At 40.7% G+C, this 21,547-nt stretch overlaps 1 protein-coding gene across 5 annotated transcripts in view; it reads right to left on the bottom strand.

The window, feature by feature from the left end:
* The window catches only part of PDE1C (phosphodiesterase 1C), a 1,150,117-nt gene that overhangs the window by 295,762 nt on the left and 832,808 nt on the right, over nucleotides 1–21,547 (bottom strand). For all 5 annotated transcript variants that reach the window (XM_060686088.2, XM_087894093.1, XM_060686092.2 and 2 more), the window contains 3 exons: nucleotides 17,685–17,751; nucleotides 11,751–11,867; nucleotides 8,635–8,775 (listed from right to left, as the gene is read on the bottom strand). In XM_060686088.2, coding sequence (XP_060542071.1) covers nucleotides 8,635–8,775; nucleotides 11,751–11,867; nucleotides 17,685–17,751 — 325 coding nt within the window. The remainder of the gene's footprint in view (nucleotides 1–8,634; nucleotides 8,776–11,750; nucleotides 11,868–17,684; nucleotides 17,752–21,547) is intronic.

Below are 21,547 nucleotides of genomic sequence, written 5' to 3'. Positions count from 1 at the left end.
TAGCTGCAAGGTATATAAAGGGAGCTGTTTCCCCTGGTCAGTTGCTGGGTTCTCACCCTACAATAAAGAGCTGTTGTCACTCACTGCCTGGCTTGCTGCGTCCTCATTCACCCAACTTAACACTAATCATTATAATGTTTTATAAAAGCTATGCTTAAATTCTAAATAGAGAAGAAAAAAGAACTTTGAAAAAAGTTCAAAGATATGCTTTCAGTGGATCTCCTCTTTTGAATACGTTTCACAGATTTAGCATGAGTTTATGTAGTCAAATAATTTTCATAGATTATTGAACAAGGAAGAAATTGGAATGTGTGGGTGTAGGAACAAAGACAAGAAGCCAAACTTCCAGCAGCAATGTTTATTGCAGATAATGATTCAGTAATTACAGAGTTTACAAATTACAAAGTTTATTGCAGATAATGACTCAGTAATCCAGATCAGCACAGCCTGGAGGCCGTGCGGATCTGGATGGGGAGGAATAGGCTCAGGCTCAACTCATCCAAGACCAAGTGGCTGTGGTTTCCGACGTCCTGATATAGTCAGTTAGTGCCATCACTGACTATTGGGGGTGAATCATTGGCCCCCACGGAGAGGGCGCGCAACTTGGGTGTCCTCCTGGATTCACGGCTGTCTTTAGAAGAGCACTTGACGGCCGTGACCGGGAGGATTTTTCATCAGGTTCGCCTGATCCGCCAGTTGTGTCCCTTTCTGGACCGGGACTCCTTACGCACGGTCACTCATGCCCTCATCACCTCCCGCCTGGACTATTGTAATCCTCTCTACATGGGGCTCCCCTTGAGGAGCACCCGGAGGCTCCAACTGGCGCAGAGTGCAGCCGCGTGGGTGGTAATGGGAGCGACATGGCGTTCCCATGTAACACCCCTCCTGCGCGAGCTGCACTGGCTCCCGGTGGTCTTCCGGGTGCGCTTCAAGGTTTTGGTTACCACCTTTAAAGCGCTCCATGGCTCAGGACCTGGGTACTTGTGGGATCGCCTACTACCACCAATAGCCTCCCACCGGCTGGTACGTTCCTATAGAGAAGGGCTCCTCCAGGTGCCATCGGCCAAACAATGCTGACTGGTGGCCCCCAGGGGGAGAGCCTTCTCTGTGGGGGCACCTACTATCTGGAACGAGCTCCCCCCGGAGATACGGAGGATCCCGGATCTGCGCACCTTCCGCCGCGCTCTAAAGACCTTATTATTTCACCAGGCGGGCCTGGCCTAATTTTCGCCCTCTTTTATAAAAGATCTTTAATTTTTAAATATTTTTTAGTATTTTATATATTCAAATTTTAAAATTGGTTTTAAATTGATTGGGGTTTTAATTTGTCTGGGCCAAAACTATTTAATTTGATTTTAATTCTACTTTTTAAATTTTGTATATATGTATTTTATTGTTTGGCTGTGCACCACCCTGAGTCCTTCGGGAGTAGGGCGGTATAGAAATCAAATAAAGGAAAAAGAAAGAAAAAGTAAAACCAATATGCAATTTCCGGCTGACAGCCCCTTTTAAAGGAAAACTGTCAGCCTTTAACCAATAACTTTAAAATGTGTCCTGCGCTTGCGTGGCAGAAGGAAAGCCTCTGCTCACGCCTGCACAGACATAACAGTCCTTCCCCCTTCCTCAGGGAAACTTCGTACTCCACAAACATAATCATCCAGATACATTGGTCTACAGCAGCTTCACGTCCACTGGTGGCTCTCCTGTATTTCTGTCGGGCCCTCACATGTTGACTGCATTCTCAACAATTCTTCAACTACATCAGATGGCTTACAAATATTCTCTGCCCCCCCCCGAACATATCCCTCAGTTGGAGATGGGAAAAGCGAGCAATGGACCCTCAATAACAGGTGTTTCATTCTGTACTGGCCTCAGCCCTTCAAATACCCTTTCACTGCATTGTCGTCCCTCTCACTCTTCTGGATTCCCACCCCAGTTTACTTCTTCTATCTCCCTAATGGCTGTCCCCCTCACTCAGCTCTGAAGCTGATTGATATGTTGGTGCCACAGGCACCCATCCTCGAGCTCCACCCGGTACAAACGGAGACCCGTAACTTCTGTAATCTGTGACGGCACCCATATGGGTTGACCAGTATAATTCCAGGCATAAACTAGATCACCTTGCTCAAAGGTTCTGACTGTACTTTCCCAGTCTGTGAGGATTTCTGTCAAATAATTGGGGTGTATTCTATCTAAATTTGTTCTCAGCTGGCGACCCATAAGCAATTCGGCTGGGCTCTTTCCTCTCTCCATGGGCTACACAGGAAATGACGTGTTGGTTGAACAAATACTTATCAAGTTTCTCCTGATAGTTCCCTGGACCCATTTGAGTCAACACCTCTTTTGTTGTTCGCACCATTCGCTCTGCCTGCCTGTTACTCATGGGGTAAAATGGCGAAACAAGGGTGTGACGTATTCCTCGGTTTACTAGGAATACCTCGAACGTTGTTGCCATAAATTGCGGCCCATTGTCTGATACCAACACATGCGGCAACCCATGTGTCGCAAACATTTTGTTTAATACTCTAACAACAGCGTCCATCCTGGTTGACCTCATTATGACCACCTCCAGCCATTTGGAATAGGCATCCACAACAATTAGGAAGGACAACCCCTTTATCGGCCCTGCAAAATTGAGATGTATTCTAGACCAGGGGCCTTTTGGTGTTTCCCAGTCCTGGGGTGGTGCTGCAGGAGGTGCCGGTCTCGATTCCTGGCATGCTTCACACAACACCACCCACTTCATAATAACTCTATCTATATTTGGCCATCACAGATAACTAGGGGTCAATGCTTTCGTCCTTACAATTCTAGGATGGCCTTCATGTAGAGTCTCTAATAATGATTTCTTTAGCCTTGAGGGTATCACTATCCGATTTCCCCATGATAGGCAATCCTTCTGCACAGGTTGAACCAAATGAACCAAAGCAAAGTTTATATTGCTTTGCCCAGAATGGCTTAAACTCTACACTCCCTGTCTCTTTAGGCCATCCCCTCCACACCCAGTTTAACATTTGCATGATCATTCGGTCTTTTCTCAACTGGGTTGCCACTTCCGCAGCTGTAACAAGAATGGACGGCATGGTCTCAATCATAGTACTAATGCTGCTGAAGCTGGATCCTCCACTAGATTAGGTAACAGACATTGGTTTAGGCCATCAGTGTTGTGGCCCGCCAGTGGCCTGCGCGGATTGTGGCTGATCCCGACGACAAGGAGGCTGGGGTGGTGCTGCACCAGCAGCCTGTGCAGCTGGCACTCAAGTCAGATAATGAGGAGGCTGGTTTATTTAGTAAACTAAGATTTGAACGGACTTTGTGTGTGCTGTGTTCTTTGGGGTCTGTAGCTGGGGAAGAACATATCAGCATGGCCCAGTTCTATGCTGGGTTGATGTATAAGTCGATAACTATATGCTGCTAAGAACTCTGTCCAATGCATCATTCTTGGGGACGGGACTTGTGGTGTTTGCTGGTCCCCCGCGATTAGTCCCAAAAGCAGTTTATGTTCTGTCACTAAATCAAATCTCTTTCCGTAAACATATTCGTGAAATCTCTTAATTCCAGCCACCGCAGCCAATGCCTCTTTATCAAGTTGGCTGTAGTTCCTCTCAGCAGATGATAATGTCCTGGAAAAGAACACTATTGGAGCCTCACAATTTTCTGGAAGGCGATGACTCAAAACTCCCCCGACTCCAAATGGGTATGCATCACACGTCAGGACTAATGGCAGACGTTCATTAAACTGAACTAAGAGGCTATCCGAGGAAATTAATTTTTTACCCCCACAAATGCAGCTGCTTCTCTACACCCCCATACCCACGGCACCTTTTCCCCCAACAGTGGTTCAGTATCAGATGCCTTTTGTCGCAAAAACACACTATAGAAATTGAGGAGCCCTAATCCATCTTATTCCTTGGGGTTGGCATAGCCTGTATTGCTTGTACTTTCTACTTGTGTTGTGGCCCGCCAGTGGCCTGCGCGGATTGTGGCTGATTCCGATGACGAGGAGGATGGTGTGGTGTCGCGCCAGCAGCCTGTGCAGCCGGCACTCGAGTTGGACAGCAAGGAGGCTGAAGAGGATGTGGTGCCAGAGGCAGAGACTCAGCCAAGGCCTTCAAAACCTCCAGAGGCTCCTTCAAGTGAAGAGAGTGAAGTGGAGGAGCCTCTTCTTAATGCTCGAGCACGCAGGGCTACCAAAAGGCAGGAGTGGCTACTCAGGAGGAGGTCTCCTTGAGAGTAAGGCTTGAGATTAATTGGCCACTCCCTTAGCCTATTTAAGTTCGCACACAGATAGCAAATGTTGCTGGAAACAACGTTTGATCCTACCAGAGCATTTTGAGAGTGAGTTTTTTGTTACAACTTGGATTCTGGGCTGATTGCCAACCCTTGTCGGACTTTGTTTAATCTCTGTAATTCACAGCAGGCTGATAAGGACATTGGTGGTTAAAGCCTGCATTTTGAAGGGGTCTGTTTATATTAAATGGAGTTTTTGGAGCTGGATCTGTGTGCTATACTTCTTGGGACCTGTATCTGAGGCAGAACAACTTGGTGGGGTGCAATCTGGACGCATCGATCAGGTATCCCAGGAACTCGACTTGATTTACTCTACTTTACACTTTTCTTCCTTTACCTTTAATCCAGCCTCTTGAAATCTTTGTAGCACTAGTCATAGTCATTCAAATAATTCAGTTTTACTGGTAGTGGAGATGAGCACATCATCTAAATAGGGCACAACCCCAGGGATGTCATATAACAAACGTTCCATCAGGATTTGAAACAACCCTGGGGACATGTTCACCCCAAACTGTAGGCGGCGGCAATGGAACACTCCCCGATGCATTACGAGTGGCATCATCTACAAGGAGCTGCTGATACGCTTGGGCAAGATCTAACTGCGAAGATCTTAACCCCCCCCCCACCAACGAATGTAACAAGTGCTGCATCACTGGTAATGGATAAGCATTATGTTGAAGAACCCTATTCAATATACATTTATAATATTATAATAATAACATTATAATAATTTATAATGAACAATAGATCAGAAATGTATGATATTCTAATCTGAAAGCCATATGCTGATATCACCACAGCTGATTATATAAAGCAGGGTTCTACACCTAATAATAGTCAAAGCTCCAATACCCATTTTCTAATGACTGTGTATATAGATTTAGGTAACAGATTAATTAGACCATTTTTTTATTTTTCCACATTACATTATGAGGCTTTTGTAAAGTCAAAGATGAAATATAAAGAATAAGATATAATAACAAGCTTCCTCCTGATGCATGCATGACATTATATCTGTATAATTGCATGTACACAGAGATATCTCTCTCCTAGCCTGGCAGAAAGAATGTATCCTCTGCTATTCATGCTTTAACTTGATAAATAAATATCAACTTAATATTTGAAAGATGTCCATGACTCTATTACCTTGGTTCTTACCATCTCTTTTTTTTAAATTTGCATTTCCAATTCTCTACCAGAAGACAGTGACAGAATCAAAAACTGCCTTCCTGCAATGATGTTACTCATTAAAAGAATGTAGGCTTCCTGCTGCCTCATTTAATTATGAAAAATGTAAAAAGATGTTGAATGCAAAGTTCTTCTAAAACAGGAGAAAATATTACTTGATTAAAGCTTTTATTATATTTTTTCCTGTGTGGGGATTCTGTTGTTGCTAAAGACATTTAAAATGCATTGACTGTAAATAATTTAAAATCATTTCATTAAATATAGCAATTGCCATAGTATATTTTGAATGTGACTTTTTCACTTTATTTCTTATATACTGTATGTATGTGCGTGTGTGTATCAGTGGTGGGTTCTATTTACTTTTACTACCGGTTCACAATGGGAGCCCGCATGCACGCTTCTGCGCATGCGCAGATTGTCAATTATGATGTCCAGGTGGGTGGGCAGAGCCTCCCACAGCTTTTACTATCGGAACCAGACAGAACCGGGAGCAACCCAGCACTGATGTGTGTGTGTGTGTGTGTGTGTGTGTATGTGTGTGTGTGTATACATGCTTATATACACACACATACACATACTGTATACTTACACACACAAACATTTATTTATTTATCGGATCTTTTGCTTCTACAGTAGGTACTCAGGTATATAGTATATACTTTAGAGTATATAAAACTTTTTTTAGCTTGAAACAATTATATTGAGTGTCCTTCTTACATGTGTTTTGTTCCAAATTTGCAAGACCATATACTGGTTTTATCATATTCTTGAATCATATTGTTTTGATATTCTACTGCAATGGGTGTGGGGAGGGTTTGGAACATCCCAACTCTCAGGCTTTCAATATAGCTGTGCCAGGAAGCAGATATCATAACACCTACAGGAACAATGTGTTTGTAGGATGTAATAATAGAATTTTGAAAACCTGATATATATTTTTTTTCTTCCACTTCATATACCAAAGAAAATCAAGGCAGGGCAATTTGAGTTTCTTTCTTTCTCCCTAATTTCTTTTAGGGTTAAACTAATGTTAATGTAACTATCCTTGCATTCCTTATTCAAGATCAGTGGTGGGATTCTGCCGGTTCTAAGCGGTTCGGCCGAACCATTAGTTAAATTGCTGGGTAGCCCTGCCCCTTCCCCCGCACCACTATTTATTGCCAATAAATAGGGGTGGGCGAAGGGCAGGCGAGCCAGCAATTTAACAAACGGTTCGGTGTTTTTTTGTAATTTTATTGGCCCACGGAGCTTCAGCATAGGCTAATTAGCCCGTTGATTGGATCGGCCTCCTGACTCTCAGCTGATTTGCTTTCAGCTGTTTTGCTCAGGGCTCTGCTGCTTGCTTGCAAAGAGTGCTGGAGCAGATTTTTTTCCCCTAGCTATGCTGAAAAACAAAACTGAAAGTAAAGCAGGCTGTTGGCTTTGCTGTTTGCTGCAACATTGGAAAATTAGGTAGACAGATTTCTTTTCTTTTTCCTCATCAAAAAAGGTAGGTGCAAACAATGGGAAATTTAGGGAAAAAGAGGAGAGTTCAAGATTTTAAAACACAAAAGAAAAAAAGCTATATTTAACTAGGGAATTGTAATAATTGAGATACTATTAATTATATATTGTGTTGAAAGCAGAAATGGTTAAGTTGTGGTTTGGAGGAATATATGTGGGAAATTATTTGGTTTTTTATTATTATTGATAAATATAATTAATTGATTTGTAAGAAATAGGATTGCATGGAAATAATTGGAATAGTCATGTTCATATTGATTAATATACAAAAAAGATAGTTATATAACTAATTGATTTATATTAAAATGTTGAATTTATATTAAACAACTGTAATTCCTTCTTTATCTTAATATCTTTATATTTGTTTGGGGTTGCCTTTCTTCCATTTCATCTTTTTTACGTACAGCAATCTTTCTCCTCAAACCTACCACCTGTCTCTTTTCTTTCCTTCTTACTTTCTTCCTCTCCCCGCTTCTTCTCCTCCCTACTTCCTCTTCCTTTCTCCTTCTCCTCCTCTCTTCCTCCCTCTCTTACCCTCATTCCTTCTCTAATTTCCCTTCCCTTCCTTCCTCCCTTCTCTTCCTCCCTCTCTCTCCTTCTTTCTTCCATCTCTCTTCTCCTTCCTTCATCCCTCTCTATTGCTGTATCCTTTTGTGCATATGGATTACTCAGAGGGCTGAAAAAATTATTTTTGACTGGTCCTCGCACTTTTGACCACTCCTCGAACTTACGACTGTCCTCACATTTTACATTTTTTGCCCTATCTTGTCACCATGGTGAAGAGAAGCAGTAGTGAAATGACTGACACAGTTGTTAAGAATGCCGCAATGGGCATAAAAGTGAGGAAGGTCATAAGTGCGAGGACCGGTCAAAAATGTGAGGACCAGTCAGAAATGACTTTTTTCAGCCTCTGAATAGTCCCTATGTGCATAAGGACTAGTCAGAAGAATGAAAAAGTTATTTATGACTGGTCCTCGCACTTATGACCATCCTCACATTTATGCCCATGGCGGCATTCTTAACAACTGTGTCAGTCATTTCACCACTACTTCTCTTCACCACGGTGACAAGATAGGGTGCAAAACGTAAAATGTAAGGACAGTCACATTTGTGACTGCCTAGACAGATGTCTAGACAGTAGAACTCTTTGTGGTCTGAGTTGCAATACAGGTTCAGTTTTATATATTTAAATCTTTGTCATATTAGTTACTGACTACAGTTTTAACAGATTTGTGATACAATTACTGTACATTAAAGTATATATTCTGTAAGAAATACTGGAATGACATTTGTATTTTGGACTTGACCATCTCTCCTAACAATAAAAGAGTTTAATTAATAAAGTTACCTTCATTTACCTGAACATTTAATAAGTCTACAATTCTAAAATCCTAAATTTAATGATATTGTTAGAAAAAACCCTATAGACATCTTACTTACTAATAGCCTTAATTAATAAAAAAGCTTGCCTTCAACAACAACAACTTAATGTCATATATTCAATCAAGATAAAAGTGCATGGAAAAAGACCTATTTTAGCAAACCCATATTTTAATTGTGCCATAAATACCTTCAAACCTATTTTATTGCCATGATCAATGCATAACTATTTTCATATTGGTCTCTTAATTAATTAGTATTTTGTATACTTACTGCTACGCCGGTCTTAAAAAGGAGGTAATGAACAGTCTGTGTGACATCTGCTGCATGCATTAGATTGTGGTATGGATTTTTATACTTGCTATAGCCAACTTCCAGGGCTTCCACAAAGGAGACAAGAGCAGAAATTGGAATCTATATATATATAAAAGAGATTGTAGATTGTGAACACCTTTAGCACAATAATAGATTGATTTAACCTTACCAAACTTTTCATAAACAGTGTTTCATGTGTTTGTAAATTCTGATACTCTTTAAAGCAAATGCCAGCACCAGTAGTGTGATTCAAATCCCGGCGCTACTGGTTTGCTATCGGTAGTGCGCAGATGTGCGTACTTGCTTTGTGAGTGCATGGTGCTTCTGCACATGCGCAGAGCTTTTTTGATGACGTCTGGGTGGGTGGGCGGAGCCTCCCGCCGCCGCCACTACTGATTCGCCCAAACCGGGATGAACCAGGAACAACCCACCACTGGCCAGCACCCAACTGTATCTTCTTAGAGTTATATAATGTGCTCCATGTATCACTAATATTAATACATACAAATTAAAAGCAACATAAGAAAAGCAAGAAAAAAGCAGGAATGCAGCATTTTCTTTCAGAATTAAGATGTTTAATCTATGGATAATAGGTGGTTGACAGGATAAAAAAATATCATCCTTGTCACATCAATCTCTTCTGGTTTCAGTATAGTTTTTAAAATCTTAATCTGTGTAGTTTTAATGTTTTAATTATTTTTCTATTTGTTTTATATCCTGTAAGCAGCTCAGAGTCACCTTACAGGAAAGATGGACAGCATAAAAATTAATAAAAAATAAATAAATACCTTTATTGTAATATTATAAAACTAATTTTATATTATTTACATTACAATAATATATAATTATTAACCACTATGCTGGGTATGGAGATATATAATTATATAATCATGATTCAATTGTTCTAGATCAGGGGTGTCAAACTCAAGGCCTGGAGGCCGGATCCGGCCCACAGAGTGCTTAGATCTGGCCCATGGGGCCGCCTTGGAAACAGCGAAGTCCTGTGAAAATGGAATTCCATTTTCACTGGGAGAGGGTTGCAGGAGCCCGTTGCAGCCAGAAACGGACTTCAGGAGCCTGTTTTTGCTGGCAAAGCACTTGGGCCAATACAGGAGCCCCCAACACGAGTGACACTGAGCTGGCCATGCCCATCCTGGCCATCCCCACCTCAGCCCCCTGAGGTCAAACGCAACCCTAATGCGGCCATCAATGAAATCGTTTTTGACATCCCCGTTCTAGATCATGGGTTAACTTATTTATAAGTTAGAAAGTTATGAAAGTTATATTTTCCTGCAGCTAATTTTGGAATTTCTACTCTATGGAAACAAATATATAAAACATAAACAAATTTATTTGGGGGGCATTTTGGAATAATCCCATTAGGCAGATCCATTGTGTTTTCATATAAATCTTTAAATTTAAAAATTACATATTCACATTTAATACATGTTTTGTTTTTTTGGAAGACTCTGGTCCTGCAAAGAGATTTTCCTTATTTCTTCATACCGTGATGCCAAGATATTAAAAAGTGCTCCAAGATATTTGAATGAGTTAGTTTGAGTAACATAAATTACATAAATTTATAATGATTGGTGAAAAATTGTACTCCATGTTCCTTACAAAACCTTCTTTTCTCCCTGTTCCTTACATCACACTCAAAGTCATGCCACTAAAAATGAAAGCCCATCAGTGGGATGGACAGCTCATATTCAAAACAGACTGAAATGAAACAAGTATGAACTCCAATTTCAGAGGAAGCCTGCAATCAATTATTAGAGATTAACAAGACCATAGAATATACAAGTCAGCCACAGGCAGCAAGAGGTAAAGAATTGGATCCAGGATTTCTTGACAGCCCTAAAGCCCAAATGGCTAAGTACAGAGCAGGTGCTTGTTGCCTGTGGAAACTCTGCCACTTGGAACTTGGACCAACAACTGATATTTGGATTCTTGGCCTTCTAGACCTCGGTCCATCCTGACTTTGGACTTTGGCCATTTGTACCTCTTTGGAAACAAGCTATAAAAATAAACAAGGGGATTGTGACTTTTTTTCCCCTGTATGCATGTGTTTGCACATATGAACTTCAGTGATGGGTTCCCCCCGATTCGGCCCAGTTCTGCTGAGCTGATAGCAGTGATGATATGACATCACCAAACCAGTTCTGCCCCCTCCCGCCCCGCCCCGCGTTATTCTTACCTTTTATTTGGCCCCACCCCCAATCTATTGCTGCCTCCTGAGTCCCAGCTGATCGGCTGGAAGGAAAAAAACTGTTTAAACTCTTGCCGCAGGGCTCTAAAGGGCCGCCCTATTGCTGATCAGTGTTAAAAGGCAGTGTGGTGGTAGACCGGTGCCTCCAAAAACAAATGAGTAGACTGGTGCCTGCAAAAATAAATGGGTAGACCAGTGCCTACAAAAATAAATAGGTAGACCAGTGCCTCCAAAAACAAATGAGTAGACCGGTGCCTCCAAAAACAAATGCAAACAGTTAAAAGCCTGGTAGATCAGTACCTCTGCTAAATCCTAAAGAATTGTCACATGACCATTAAGCCACACCCACAAAATAAGCCACGCCCACAGAACCAGTAGCAAAAAAATTTAGAACCCACCCCTGATGAACTACCTATATTTATTAAATCCTTTCAAGTAAAGCTCCTTGCAAGTACTCCTCAGAATACTTGTTCATATCTTATCCACACACAGAATTCAAAACTTAGAATGGAGGAGAGGGGGGGAATTAAGCCGCAAATAACCTGTATAGGAATAGGAAGCAAAAAGTATTGAAAATAATAAAGCCAAAAAGCATGAAATGGTTGAGCCATAATTTTACAGGAAGTCTTCCTTTGGGGAAGCTTTTAAAACTACTAATTTTATTTCATATACTGTAAAATAGAGTCATAGATTTCTGAAATTGCCCAATTTTAATTTATTACAATAATAATAATATTCTAAATAAATCATAGGACAATATATTGTAATCAGTAGCCAAAATACAAAACAACAATGACAAAATCCCCAGAAATATAAATTACTGATGTATGGAATAGGAGAAAGAAGCAGGTACTAAACTACTAACCTTGAAACGGCTGATCAGATCATAGCGTGTGAGCAGTTCATAGAAAATAAATTTTAGTGCATGATCCCCACTAGCATCATTTAATGCAAATACATCAAATGACCACTTGTCTACATTCTGTGTAGAGGGGAAAAAAAGGGCATTAGTATATTCTCTTCACCATCTGCGCACAAAGAGCACATACCTAGTTCTTAATATGGTCTTCAATCACTGTAATGGTCCAACTAAAAAAAAAGATTTTTCTGCCAGTGTTGCATTTTGTTTTAATGTTCTGAAGAGTTTTTAATTTTTGTGTTCATTTTTTTTTATTTGTCGCATGCTGCCTTGATGGTTATATACCAGAAATACAACACAGAAGAAATAAATACAAAATTCTTTACTTTTTAATTGTTACACAAATTACTGATTCCATTTTATTATTATGTTAATGTGAAAGAATGTTTTAAATCATTTTCCATGTTTTAATTACCGTAATATGAAGAAAAGTATATATTGACAAAAAAGGAGATACTCCATTGTGCTACAAGTTAGAAGAAATTTCATTTAACCTTACTAGTATTTAATTATATGAGAAATGAATATGCTAAATGAAATTTGGCTGTAAAAAATACTGTTGTGTTTTCAGACTAAGTATAACCACCACACGCAATCAACAAAACACACAGTGAGTAGAATCCATGTTGTTATAGTACCTATCACCTAATATTTTCAAATAATGCTTTGAAAATAGAAGTAAATAGCATCACTGTACTTAAAATGATTTAAATTACCAATGCAGAAATAGAAGAACAGTGGTAAATGAAAAATGTTAAGGAATGATGCCTTTTTTATTCTCTATAATATTATTATTGGAAAATGATATGGTCTTTCCTAATTAAAATTAAAATTCAGATTAGCTGAGCTCATCCTGGCGGCTTATTCAATTAGTATTTAAGGTGCAAACTTCCAGGTGCTGAGTCTCTTTAAAACTTAAACATGTGGGGGTGATTTTGAGTTTGAGGGATCTATTTGTAAAGTGTTCTTTGGAAATTATTTTTGAACAGATATCATGACTGTCAGTTTAACAATTTTTTTTTTACTTATAGGTACCTATTTTGGAATAAGGGGATAAAATATTTATTATTTCTGTGTTTAGATTTGATTGGCCAAATGAATTTAGAACAGACCTAAAAATAAGTGTACCACTGTAACCACAATCCTAATCTTAAGTGTTCTAAGATTTTAATACAGAGATAAACCTGGGCCTGGTGGAAAAGACTCAAGTCGGAAAAAAGATCACACGCACGTCTATCTCCCTCCAAAGTCTAAACAGAGAATATTTTAATATGATCCATTAATTATATTAATTTCTTGCCTTTTCTCCAAAAAGCCATTTTCTTTACCTTATACAAGAGAATATAAAAGAATATACAAGAGAAAGCAGCAAACATTGCTGACTTATCCTCCACAAGTTACCATTTTTTCTTTCCCTTTTAATGAAAGGATAACTCAATCTATTTAAACATTAGAATGCTTAAAGTAGCTAGCTTAGAATGAATGAAAAAAATATCTTCAGAACGAAAAAAGTATCAGGGCTTTCAATTCCCTCATCTCCAGACAAAGAATGCAGAAGAACTCAAATGGAAATATCTGAACATTGATTTCATTTTGACCTTTGTCATTTTATTTTGCACCTAGACATAGACAGTGAACCTACATGTCTATAATAACACTCAAAATGTTTAAAATTTCAGTTTGGAATCTTCTGATTCTATCTTCAGCCACTACTGCAAATTACTTTCTATTTCCCCAAAGTATTCTAATTGTGGAAAATAAGATGACTAAATTTCATAAATACATATGTATGATTTGCCTCCAGCTGTAAAAGAAAAGGCAATTCTTCCCAGGATGTTTGTAAAATGTAAAATTGTGTTAGCCTAATAAGAATATTTGATAGGCACTTAATTTCTGACCAACATTTGCGAAGAAATAATTTGAATGTGTTTTGAATATAGGTATGGATACACATATGTACACACTTTATGAGATCAACCAGATTCAGAAGGTAAAGCAAAAAATTTCAAGTCTAGTACAAGGATGTTAATGACCACAAAAATATTTGTATTCAGATGCACAGAATGTTGGCAGTTCAGGCAATATGAAGACGCAAAATCTGTGATGTTCTAATTTACCACATTAATATTTGAAATGATAAGAACAAGAGTTAACTTCCTGGAAGCCAAATCCATTTATTTATGTTTATATTTTCTAGTTTGCTTTTCACTGATAAAACAATTCCAATACAGCAGAGTATAATTTATTTACCCTGAATTTAGTTCATCTCTAATTGAGACAAATAGACAAAAATGAAAGATTTTTCAGGAAAAAGTTATTTTCAGCTAACAGGAAAATTTTCTCTAAGGAGCAGAAGTATTTTCTTTTGTCATAATAAGGAAAATTTACATCCAACTGGATAAGTGCAATTCTATTAATATGGGTCACAATAATATTTCTTTATATGGACACTTAAATGGGATCTAAACCAAAATCAGTGTAAGGACCAGCTTCTCCCCGCCTCCCCCTTCCAAGAAAGTACGAACTCTTGAGAACTTTGTATTTCAAAAAGAACTGTTTATTGAAAGTAAGTCAAAACTCAAAGCAGGCTCTGGGGTCCCTCAGGGCATGCAGTTCAGGATAAAGGAAATTAGGAATTCCTGCCCACCTTCCAATGTGGATTCCAACCAATCCGCAGGTGTGAATACAAATTGCATCTCTCTGGGAAACAGATTCGGAGAGTTTCTCAGGGTCATTTTACAATCCACTCTCCCCCCCCCCCCCACTTTCCCGAGGTGTGAGATTTCTCCAGGGATTCCTGGTGCCAGGCAATGGTTATAAATCAGGGTAAAGTTTATACAAAGAGGATCAGGACACATAGGAAAAGAACTAAATGTGACACTCCAAATCCCCCCCTCTTCTTCCATGAAGAATGGCAGATACACAAATCTGACAATGTTACAAATATTCCTGATTTTTAGCCCTACTAGTTACAGTGAATTCTGGTCATTATGTAAAATTTGATTTTACTTTGCTTCAAATAGACATGAAGTCTACATCTGAGTTTTCACTGAGGGTTTTTCTCAATTTGTTAGGATCAACACAAGATTTGAAGGATTGCTCCATTAAACTCCTTCTGTGTACAAATTCACTAACAAACGTAGCTGACCAAGGACATCAGCCATACACATGATGTATTATAATTTTAATTTCTTTATGTAGAAAGAATGGATTTAAATCAGGGATTGAGACCTGATCCACATTTACTAATGTCAGTAGTTGAATGGGAACACAATGGAACAGTAGTTGAATGGGAATTCTTCCACTCCCTTTGCTGACTCAAATAATATTTTATACTTCCATATAAATGTCTCAAGTGCATACAAAATTTCAGTTCATTTTGAGGAGAAAAAAGTACTAAAATGTTGTAATTGCATGTGAAAAAATATCCACTTACACAGGAGATTAGGTTGATTGCAAAGTGATATACAGTGTTCCTTCACTACATAAAATGCTTGGTACTGGACAGTTTCATCATAATTTGTTAAGGTAACTTAACATAGATATGTAAAAAAGGGAGGTGAAAAGTGACAAAATTTATATAATAATGTAAACTCTGCCCCTTATATATAATAAGGTTGTTGAGAGTGTGGTGGCGCGACAGTTTCCCCGGTTCCTGGAGGAAACGGTTTATCTAGATCCATTCCAGTCGGGTTTCAGGCCTGGGCACAGCACGGAAACGGCATTGGTCGCATTGGTGGATGATCTCTGGAGGGCTCGGGACAGGGGTTGTTCCTCTGTCCTGGTCCTATTAGATCTCTCGGCGGCTTTTGATACCATCGACCATGGTATCAGGCTGAGCCAACTGGAGGGATTGGGGATAGGGGGCACAGTGTTGCAGTGGTTCTCCTCCTTCCTCTCCGACCGGTCACAGTTCGTGTTGACAGGGGGGCAGAGATCGACCTCGAGGCACTTTGTGTGTGGGGTGCCGCAAGGGTCGGTTCTCTCGCTCCTTCTGTTCAACATTTATGTGAAGCCGAGGGTGAGATCATCTGTGGTTTCGGGGTGAAGTGTCATCTGTATGCTGATGATACTCAACTTTACATCTCCACCCCGGCTGTCTTTGGAAGAGCATATGGCGGCTGTGGCCAGGAGGGCTTTTTATCAGGTTCGCCTGATTTATCAGTTGCATCCCTTTCTGGATCAGGATGCCTTATGCACTGTCACTCATGCCCTCGTCACTTGCCGCCTGGACTATTGCAATGCTCTCTACATGGGGCTCCCCTTGAGGAGCACCCGGAGGCTCCAACTGGTCCAGAATGCGGCCGGGTGGGTGATTGTGAGGGCGACATTGGGGAAGCCAAATTGATTTAATTATGTTTTAAATAATTAAATAATTAATAATAATAATAATAATAATAATAATAATAATAATAATAATAATAGTTGACAGCAGTTAGAGCCAAACTGCGAACCAGTTAAATATAAGGTAAGGAATGGAGGAAAGCACCCCTGGAAAACAGCTAACTAAACTGTGAACCAGCCAAAAATAAATTTAGGAGGAGTGGAGGAGACAATGCTGGGGACCAGTTAAAGCTAAACTGTGAACCAGCTAAATATAAGGTAAGAAGTGGAGGAAAGCATCCCTAGAAAACAGCTAATTATGCTGTGAACCAGCCAAAAATAAATTTAGGAGGAGAGGAGGAGACAATACTGGGGAGCAGTTAAAGCTAAGCTGTGAACCAGCGAAATATAGGTTAGGAGTGGAGGGAAGCATTCCTGGAAAACAGCTGAAAAGCCGTTATCCAGCTAAAAATAAACCTAGGAGGAGTGAAGGAGAAAATGTTGGAAAGCAGTTAAAACCAAACTGTGATCCAGCCAATAAATAAGGTTAGGAGTGGAGGAAAGCATCCCTGGAAACCAACTAATTAAGCTGCAATCCAGCTAAAAATAAACCTAGGAGGAGTGAAGGAGATATTTTTGAAGTACAGTTACTGATTTTGAAATGTTTTGAGAGGAATAAAATATTTTATGTTGACTATTGGGTGTGATTTAAAAGAAACATTGACTTGATTTTGGTTTTTGAAGTAAGGAAAATATATGAAATACTGATTGTTAAAATGATAAATGAATATTATAAAGAGCTGTTTAGATTTGAAGTTTAAGATTTAGGGTGATTACATAATAGCTAAATGTTAGAATAAGATGTTAGATTGAATGACAAAAATTGGATTTAGATTTGTTCTGTTTTCTTTCTGTTTTCTTTTTTTTCCCTTTAAGATGTTAATTGATGAAATTTGGAATTTATACTTATTTTATACCGGATCAAACCCTTGCTCTAAAAAGATGTTTTATGTTTTATGTCAAAAAAATGGCCTAAATCTTCCCCCTTTTTAAATGTGGAAATTTTAAATTTTTAAATTTTAAATTTGTCTTATTTATAGGGGTATGGGTAAGGCGTTTTAAATTGGGGAGCCATTTTAGATTTAATTCTGTTTTAAACGTATTTTAATTGTTTATATTGTATGTTTTTAATTTTGGCTGTTCACCGCCCCGAGTCCTTCGGGAGAGGGGGCGGTATAAAAATCTAATAAATAAATAAATAAATAAATAAATAAATAAATAAATAAATAAATAAATAAATAAATAAATAAAATTTCAAAAAAAAAATAGGGACAGCTTATACTGAGGGCAGCAATGACATTTCTTATTTTGGTAATATCAGAATTAGGAATGGATGCCTATGATGATTAAATATATTGTGCATATTTGTTTCTTTAAGCAGATTTCATTTAATATGAAAATAAAATTTAGAGAAATCAAAATATATACCACAGAAACCAAATCAAGGCTATAATATTTTAGTATTTTATAATAAAGAAAACTATTCATTGATATTACCTTTAGTGTTGCGATTACAGCTGGGGGATAGCTAAGTCCAACCATATTGGATGTACGCCTGTACATTCTATCATGATAAAAATAATGTGTAAGAAGTGTAAGAAATAAAAATTCAAGCATACCTAAATTCTTTATGATGGATATGAATTATCCAAATAAAACAATTTACCTTTGTTTATTCCTTTTTTTTTCATAAATTTTATTAAAGATTTTAACTACAATAGTAAAAACAAATGCAAATTATACTCAGAAAAACAAATAGAAAGATTAAAACATTCAAAAAAGAAAAAGAAAAGAAAAAGAAGAAAGTAAGTTAAGGAAAAAGAAAAGAAGTAACTTCCAATCTTCATCACAAGTAAAGTTATTTACTCTTCACCCATATAAAGTTACAAAGAAAGAAGTTGTGGGAGCTTCATCCCTGGAAGCTTTTAAGAAGAGACTGGACTGCCATCTGTCAAAAATGATGTAGGGCCTCCTGCTTGGGCAGGGGGTTGGAGTAGATGACCTACAAGGTACCTTCCAACTCTGTTAATCTGTTATTATATAAATCTATTCTTCCCATAACCTAACCCTGATCTATATGCACATCCATCAACTTTTCACACAAATATACCTATTGTGTTTCTATGACAAATATTTATTTGTATTAACAAGTAGCTTCCAATCATACCTAGTACTTTCTACAAATAGGCATTTTGCATATTAAGTATCATGTGCTGTGATATAATGGATATAAAATTTACTACCTGTGTGCTAATAGAGACTACCCTTGGAGACTATCAGATTTTCTATCCTTCCTTCATCTAAATGGGCTGATGGGCTACAAAGGGAAGTATTAGCAGCCAGCATCATGTTGATTGGCAAAAATAATTTTTTTGTAAATTCTTTTCTTGTTTAAGTTTCTTTTCCCTAAAATGCAAGATATACTATGCCATTAATAATAATTAGCATAAATTATGCATTCTGTCTATAATTTCTATTTAGGGATTGACTGAATTCAGTGGTGGGTTTGCTCCTGGTTCGCACCGGTTCGGGACAACCGGTAGTAAAAATCTGTTGTCGCTTGCAGAACCGGTAGTAATGGCTGGCTGGCCACGCCTCCAAACCAGTCCCCCAGTCAGCACTCGCTTGCCCCAGCCACCATGTTCGTTGCCACCATGTTCTTCGCGCATGCGCATCCCATTGCCTTGTAAGTCCAATGGATGTTCATGTGCGAAGAACATGGCAATGATGGCAGCAGCTTTTCCCGCCAGTACTTTTTGGCAGCCTGAGGGGAAAGCGGCTGGCAAAGAAGCCTTTTTGGAGGCTTCCCGGCCAGCCGCTTTCCAGCAGCAGCGGCTGTCTGGGGGCCACAGAAAACTCAGGTCAGCTTGCTTTCCTGACTCTCGACCAGCCGCCGCAGAAGGTAAGCAGCCGAATAAAGAGGCAGTGGTGGGGAGGAAGGCAGGCAAGTGGGCCTGGCCACGGGGACTGCCAGGAAGGCAGCCAAGCATGTTGGGGCCACCCAGCTAGCTAGCTCCCTTCCCTGTGGCCCTGCTATGCTTGCCTGCCTTCCAGCCCGGCCAGTGGGTGGGTGGGTGGCCTTTTGGGGAGATGGAGCACTGCACTGGAGCTGAGAGGGGCAGCAGCAGTGCTGAGGGAGGGTGGGCGGATGTCCCAGGGCTGCTGCATATGTGCACTGCATGTGAAGGGAAGCAGACACCCCCCTCTAAGGAAAAGAGGCAGCAGCGATGCCCTGGCTGTCACCCAGGAGAGGACCGCGGAGAGTCACCCAGACTCTCAAATGCCCCTGTCACCTCTGCTGCTGCTTCTTTTCCTGTCAGCTTCTCACCACTCTTAAAGTCGATCATGAAGAGCTGAAAGACATTTCCTTAGATCTCCGCCAAACTCATTGTTGGAATGCCAATGATCTAAGAAAATGTCTTCCAGCTCTTCATGATCAACTTTAAGAGTGGCGAGAAGCCAACAGCAAAAAAAGCAGCAGTGGAGGCAACAGGGGCCTGTGTGTCCCTCCATGGTCCTCTCCCAGGGCTTCACCACTGCCTCTTTATCTCAGAGGGGCGGTGTCTGCCTCCAAATCCTTGTGGAGGGGGACACACACACACACACACATGCTCTCCGCTGCTGCTTCTTTTCATCGTGAAGAGCTGGAAGACGTTTCCTTAGATCTCATTGTTGGAGTGTTGGAGTGAAATGTGGCAGCCATGAGCTGTGCTTTCCTCCAAGTCTCATCTGAAAATCTCTGTGCAGAGAGAAGCACCTGTTTCCCTCTGCTGCCCACAACGCTTAGAGGAAAGCACAGCTCATGGCTGCTAAATTTCGCTGTGCTGCACGAAACACTTTCCCATAAAGAGCAATGAAGGAGAAAAACAGCTGCTGACCTGGAGAACACATGGACTGGAGCAGCTCTGTGTGCTCTCAACTGGCTGTTTCTTCCCCTTTGTTAGTGCAGCACAGCGAAATGTAGCAGCCATTATGAGCTGCGCTTTCCTCCAAGTCAAATCCAGAAAGATCTGGCTGGGAGGGGTGCTTCCATCCATTGGCTCAGGCAGCAGGCTCAGCTGCAGCCCCAACAAGCCAAGGAACTTCGGGGAGCCTCCCGTGTGTTGTGCCCCCCTCCCAGCCTTCACTCATGCCCATGCCTCCATGCCTCTGAATCTCCCGAAGCCATTGCCATTGGAGCCGCAACAGGAACGGTGGCAGCCCAGTGAGCTGGACACCCAAAAATGGTGCAGAGGCATGGGCAAAGACTGGGAGGGGTGCAACACGTGGGAGGCTCCCCGCAGTTCCTCGGCTTGTCTGGGCTGCAGCTGAGTCCACTGCCCTGAGCCTGCAGAGGCCACGCAGGACACAGCTGGGAGCATGCTAACCTTGCCCTCCCCGAGTGCTAGATTCTGCTGTTGCCATTGCCCCTGCCCTGCCCATGCTCATGCGGGTTAGCATGAGCATGGCTCTCCAGGAGCTCAGTAACAAAACAGCAAAAAGTTCTCCAGTCGGCTAGCGAGAAGGAAACTGCTTTGTGCTTTCCCACAATTGCCCTTCCCAGCTGAAAAGCCATGGCTGCCAGGCTGCAGAAATAGGGTCACCCTCTTGACTGGGGGCACAGAAACTGCCTTGGTCACGCTGATGGATGATTTCTGGTGAGCCCCAGACGGGGGGTCATTCCTCTATCTTGGTGCTACTTGACCTCTCAGCAGCTTTTGATACCATTGACCATGGTATCCTTCTGGGACGATTAAGGGAGTTGGGAGTGGGAGGCACCATGTTGCGGTGGTTCTCCTCCTATCTCTCTGGTCAGTCACAGTTGGTGTTGGTAGGAGGACAGAGGTCGACCCCTAGGCCCCTCATTTGCGGGGTGCCTCAGGGCTCAGTCATCTCTCCCCTCCTATTTAACATCTACATGAAACCGCTGGGTGAAATCATCCGACGATACGGGGTGGGATATCAGCAATATGCTGATGATACCCAGCTGTATATCTCCACCCCCCTCAGTTCAGTGAGGCAGTGGATGTGATGTGCCGGTATCTGGAGGCTGTGAGGGCCTGGAGTCAACAGGCTCAGACTTAACCCAGACAAGACTGAATGGCTATGGGTATTGCCTCCTAAAGACTATATCGATTGTCCATCCTTGGTCCTGAGGGGGAGAAATTGTCCCCCTCAAAATGGGCTCACAATCTGGGTGTCCTCCTAGACTCACAGCTAAGATTGGAACAACCTCTGACAGCTGTGGCTAGGGCGACCTTTGCACAGGTTCGCCTGGTGCACCAATTGTGACCCTATGATCTGTCCCCGTACCCACACACACACAAACACAGCCAGCCGAGGGTTAAGGAAACACTTTGGAACGCACCCAGGTCTTATCT

This window comes from Pantherophis guttatus, chromosome 4, assembly GCF_059756535.1.
Source record: "Pantherophis guttatus breed Tessera chromosome 4, ASM5975653v1, whole genome shotgun sequence".
NCBI lineage: Eukaryota > Metazoa > Chordata > Lepidosauria > Squamata > Colubridae > Pantherophis > Pantherophis guttatus.
This window is presented reverse-complemented; position numbering and strand designations above follow the sequence as displayed.